The 5591-nt window shown below is 40.1% G+C and overlaps 1 protein-coding gene across 8 annotated transcripts in view; it reads left to right on the top strand.

The window, feature by feature from the left end:
* The window catches only part of aopep (aminopeptidase O (putative)), a 109013-nt gene that overhangs the window by 7739 nt on the left and 95683 nt on the right, over positions 1–5591 (top strand). For 7 of the 8 annotated variants that reach the window (XR_001776945.1, XM_017306880.1, XM_008418345.2 and 4 more), the window contains exons 5-6: positions 1064–1277; positions 1661–1785. Coding sequence is in view for 7 of the 8 variants with exons in the window: in XM_017306880.1 (XP_017162369.1) it covers positions 1064–1277; positions 1661–1785 (339 nt within the window). In the remaining variant the exon portion in view is untranslated. The remainder of the gene's footprint in view (positions 1–1063; positions 1278–1660; positions 1786–5591) is intronic. The other variant, XM_017306881.1, reaches the window with a different exon arrangement.

The following is a 5591-nucleotide window of genomic DNA, read 5'->3' as shown; positions in this document are numbered from 1 at the left end:
CAAAAGAATTTGAGTTTTGGCCGGGACACCAAAGATAGAGCTGCAGTGGAAAGGTTTGGACCGTACCAATAGTCATGTATTAGAATATTCCAGTCAAACCAGAAAGGTGGTTCTACAAAGTGATGATGACCCACAAGAGCTGAAATACAGATGACACCGTTCTGATTTTATTTTAAATAAAACATTTTTTAAACCATCTCTCTTTTCTTTCACTTAACGATGAATAACACACTTGTTTGTGTTGGTCTGTCAGATGAAATCCCAATGAAAACATTGTGAAAAAGGCTGCCTAAGAGCTGAGGCTCTTTAAGGGGGGCGGAGCTTAGAGCACCTGTGGATCAGCACGCAGATGGAAAGAAGGAGAGAAGAAAAGGAAGAAAAGGAAGGAGTCGAGTTACCGATAACATTTGAGTAGTTTGAGTTGCCTTTTGCTGTTGTTACCTTTTATTTCCGATGTGTGTGCGTGGAATACAAGTAAGTGATGTTAGGAAGTTAAGAATATTGTTTATGTATCTGAATATTTAAGTTTTAGCGTTAATTGATTGCATGCTTCGTTCACGTGCGCACTTGAGCTACACAACGTGGTTTTGTGTCGTGTTTAATTATAAAGAATGATTGTGTAACCTTTATTGGTGCAGTTAGTTAAGTAAGTGTGTTATTTCAGTCATTTATTCATCAGACACTGATGTTGTATTATTATTTATACCTTGTAGAACCACACCTTTACGGCAAAATAAAGACTGAACAGCAAGTGCAGATTGAATCAACCGACTCTGGTTTCTTAGGGGTTCTGACCGGACTCACCACAGTGATTTGACATTTTCATCAGCGAGTTTAAAGTTTCCCTAATTTTTAAACATTGATGTCTCTGGTTGTCATCTGATCACCTTTAGTAGTATGAATACATTTGCAAGAGGCTGCAAGTGTTTTTTTTTATTATTATTTTAAAAGAAAAATTCCACATAGTGAGTTACATCACTTTCAGATATGTGTATACTTAAAATGATAAATCCAAAGAAATGGTTCTTCATTTTTTTTTCCCCTTTGTTTTTATCTACCTCAGCAGAGATCAGGCCACCAGCTCAGACTCTGCATTCTGTCACTCTTCCCTTGGGCATAAGGAGCTCTCTTTAACTGATTATTCAGGCATGGAAGATGACGGCATCTCTTGTTCCCATGGCGACTACCCTTGTCGGTTTACTGAACGGTCTGCTTGGTCCCAGCGGGTGGTTCCACACCGTGTATTTAGCCCTGCCTGCCTGCTCCAGAAGGCCCAGGTGGGGTTCTGACATCTCAGCTTTGAGACTTCGGCTAATTAGACTTTAAAAGATTAAAGTCTGTTACTGTTGGTTAATGTTTATGTCAGAGTGTCATGTGTTTTTTTTTTTTTACTTTTATCCCATCAGCACAAATGTTACTCATTTAACACATTAATTTGAAATATTCTTCTCGTACACAAATCAGTAGAGCTAACTTGACACAATGTTTTACAAAACTTAAGTAAAAGGCGGTGGTGAAGAAGTACAGCATATTTGCAAGCTTTTTGCACATCTCATGTATCATTTTGTTAACACAATTAAGACTGAGAGAAGCTTGGGTTTGAATGTTTTTTTGTTGTTGTTTTGCTCCTATGGTTAACATAATTTGTGTTTTTTGGCAGATGGGAATCCTCAAGCTGCTGCCTCGATGCTTGGCTGCAGCCCATGCTGTTCTAGGAGTTCACCCTTTTCCCCGTCTTGACGTCCTCATCGTCCCAGCAGGGTTCTCCAGTCTTGGCATGGCCAGGTATTCACTTGTCTGTCTTTGATAAGACAAAGAGAAATGGCAGAAATTTAATGTGAGCAGGTAGTACGCTGGTATATGAAGCTGATTGTATTGGTTTCCTACACAGTCATTATTTTCGAGTTATGGATACGAATGAAATTGAGAAAAACTGTATGGAAACCAGACCAGAGTTTTATTCTTTTCCTCTCAAACCTTTGTTTCTTTCCTTCTCTCATTTCTTGTTCCTTCATTCCTTCTTTGCTTTCTGTTCTTACAGCTAGCTATCCCACCTTGTGTCTTTTGTGCCATCCCTGCCGGACCTTTCTTCTTCGTGACCTGAATCTTGTTTGTTGTGTTCTTCCTCTTTTCCTCTTATCATTCCTTCATTGTATGTTGTATTCTTCCTAAGTTGCCATTCTTTTTTGTTGAATTGCTTCTGTGCCCCTCATTTTTCAATTTATCTTTTCCTTTTTCTTTTTAAACTAAATCGTTGCTTAACTGATAAAACAGAAAACTCACAATTAAACGAACTGTAAATTTTCTGCCAAAAGGACTAGTTAAATATCAGACAGGACGCAACTAAAACTACTATTTAATGGTTATAAAAAAAGTACATGGCTTGTCTTTTAGGGGACTTTTACTCAAATATTAGTGCAGGTGTTTAAGCCTGTATGCATTGCTTATAACCCAATGGGAAATAGTGAAATATTTCCGTTTTATGTATTATTTGAGTCTGGAGGATCTTTTATTTTGAAAATCCTTTAACCGGATTCTCTCGGTTACTTGCGCGCCAACATTGAGCCCACATTCAGCAAAATGTGGGCTCAATGGTCGACATTCAGCAAAATGAGTAAGAAACAGATCAGATGTCTTTGGAAAGTTTCTTCGCAAAGGGGAAAAGGCCCATAGAAGAGAAAGGAGAATGGATTTATCCCCGGACCGGTAGGTGAGTCCCACATTACAAGCCGCTCTGCGTAACATGAGGCGACCGGCTGCTAATGAGGCAATGAAGCTTCAAGCTGCTTCACCATGCAGAGACCAAGCAGGCTGTGGATATAAGCAACACTTCGGGTGTTCTTGTCTCTCATCACTCCCAGAGCGGACCGTCTTGCAGAGAAACAAGCTCAGGGCTCCCGTTAATCATTATCGTGAGTTAAAATGTTCACGAAAGTAAAATGTTCGTTTTTTTGTGGCACATCTGTATCTTATTTTGAAGGGATATGTAAACGTTACCATAGCGACCAGAGTCAGAGAGCGTTTGGGCAGTGGTCGAGAGATGAGTAGAGCTTGTGAGTCTTGAGTCTGGTTTAGACAGAAAGATTTAAGAATTGTCGGCCGATTCCCCAAATCTCTGTGATCACAGAGCTGATAAAAGTCCAACAGGTTCGATCGGTTCGTGTCTCCGGCCACAAGGCCGGAGCAACACATCACACGAACAGATTCCAGTCACAAACATCGCGATTCCAGAAGAAAATCCACAAAACTCCCAACATAGCATACGGGGATTTAGAATAACCAAATACGGATAATGATGTAGAAACAATAGTGACAGTCTGTGGAGTCATTTTCAGAGATAAAAGACGTAACAAAAAGAAAAAGCGGTGGATAAAAGATGGCGGGAGCAACCGCTCTATTTGCTGCACTATGATTTGGAGGTGAATATGTTTTTTGATAACATTTTTTAACTGAATAAATATGAACATATATAATAAACTTTACATATAATAATAAACATTTCCACATATCATCTCCGATGTCCACCAGACGCTCAGTTTCGCGATATGTCAGCTGTTTGGGATTCCCCTCTGTTCTTACGTCACCGCGCTTTCTGATTGGCTACCTGTCACATTCAACTGGTCGTATTCTCGTTCCCAGTCAGGGAAAACCCCACAAGCTACGATAAAAAGACCAAGACAACCCAAATTGAGTATATTCAGGATTTAGCGAGAACACCTACATGCAGAAGCCTTATCTGACTGTTCACGCCCCTCCGCTCCCTCCCCCCGCCCCCGCCGGGCCGCAGCAAAATTTCCAAGTCTTGACCGGTCCGCGGTAATAAAAAGGTTGGGGACCATTGTGTTATATTATATCTATGGGCGGGAGCTACACAGGACCCCAAAACGCTACGGACCAATAGACATCATATACGTAGACGCCTCATGGAGCTCTGAGTCGTACGTAACAGCGTCCGTCATCTTCTATGTGGCAACAGGACAATCGGAGCTCCTCAAGTCCTGTGCTGTGTGGACTTGTTTCAACCGTTTACGAAACAAACTGGATTCATTGGCATTACTTTTTACAGGTAAGGATGAAAGATCAGAATTACTTGACTTTGCAGCCAGAAATTCGCTTCTAAACAACCGAAAAATATTTCCTATGTAGCTTAATTGGCCCGAAGTAACCAATGATTGTTAGCGTAGCAGCTAACGTTTTCATACTGTTTTCTAATGAGAGAGCTGATGAAAAACCGCTGTTAGAGGAGAAGTGCATTAAAGATCAGGTTTTGTGAGGAAAGATAAGTCAGAGCCCAACATGCTGAAAATGTCTTTTTCTGAATGTGAAGGCAACATATATTGATGATATTGATTTCTATTTCACTTTTGGATAATTTCTCTTTTCTCCTTGGCTTTAGCCTGTGAACCAGGACGTCTCAGAAGTCATTGGAGTTCTCCCAGTGTGACCAGCAGACTGAAGTCCTGCCTGTGACCAGTGTTCCCAGTATAATAAATAAATGTTTTATTCTTTCACTTTTAGTTTTTTTAATATCTCAATCTAAAGTATTAGTGTATTAATACAGCTTATATAATGAAATAAAAATAATTTACCCCAAAACAATTAAATAATCACATCAAAAGTTAGAAACTCTGTCTTTAGTAATTTCTTAGATTACCAAATATATTTGTGTGTGTGTGTGTGTGAGAAAATGTGTCAATGACAGGTATTAACTTAAAATACTTTGTAGAACGACACTTTATAAAGTTCGATCCATTTACTTGTATTAGCTTACTGACGTCACAACGTCCTTCACATTCAATATGGCGGACGCTGTGACGTATCTCAGCAACGGGCCGACCCGCTCCATGAGGCATGTCTATGTACAGACCGACGTTGTTGTCACGGTTGCCTAGAGACGGACACTTCGCAACCGCGGTGAGGTGCTGTTAACCCGGGTCTTTTTTACAACGTCCTCCACCCGAGTCTTCCCCTTACTTGGAAGTAAAACCTCTCATAAAGATACAGACGTGCGAGGGAAGACGCAAATCCTAGGCTGAATAATGTTAGTGAGGATGAACACAGGCAATTAAAAAGAATGTGTCCATCGTGGCGCAGTGTGCTGCTGTWTGAATAGATCAGGAGAAGAACTGCAGACCCGTCAAAACCTAAWACACTTGACATCAGCGTCTCTTCATCCCTCAATTATCTCCTGAAGCTGATATGGTACAKAACATTTTGCTATGAGCAAGTTTCTTATTGTGCTTTTACTGGTTTGATTATTTGCTTATTTAATGTATAATAATGTCATCCAAAATAATACAAATGGTCATTTAAAGACCAAGACATACAAATAGATTAACACTAAATACATAAATATTTCCTACTTTATTGGGTTTGTTAAGGCTTTCTGTAGGTTTTATTTTGAAATGTTGATATATTTTATGAATTCATTGTTCAGTGGTCATTTAATGTATTATTAATGCACCGGACCCAGACCTGCAGCCTTGGGCGGTTCTAGATGGGGGCCAACAGGATACCAAATATCCATTTTCTTACACCCTTGTCTCCAGCTAGCGTACTGGGCGAGAGGCGGGGTTCACCCTGGACAGGTC

This window comes from Poecilia reticulata, linkage group LG9, assembly GCF_000633615.1.
Source record: "Poecilia reticulata strain Guanapo linkage group LG9, Guppy_female_1.0+MT, whole genome shotgun sequence".
Classification (NCBI taxonomy): Eukaryota; Metazoa; Chordata; class Actinopteri; order Cyprinodontiformes; family Poeciliidae; genus Poecilia; species Poecilia reticulata.
This window is presented reverse-complemented; position numbering and strand designations above follow the sequence as displayed.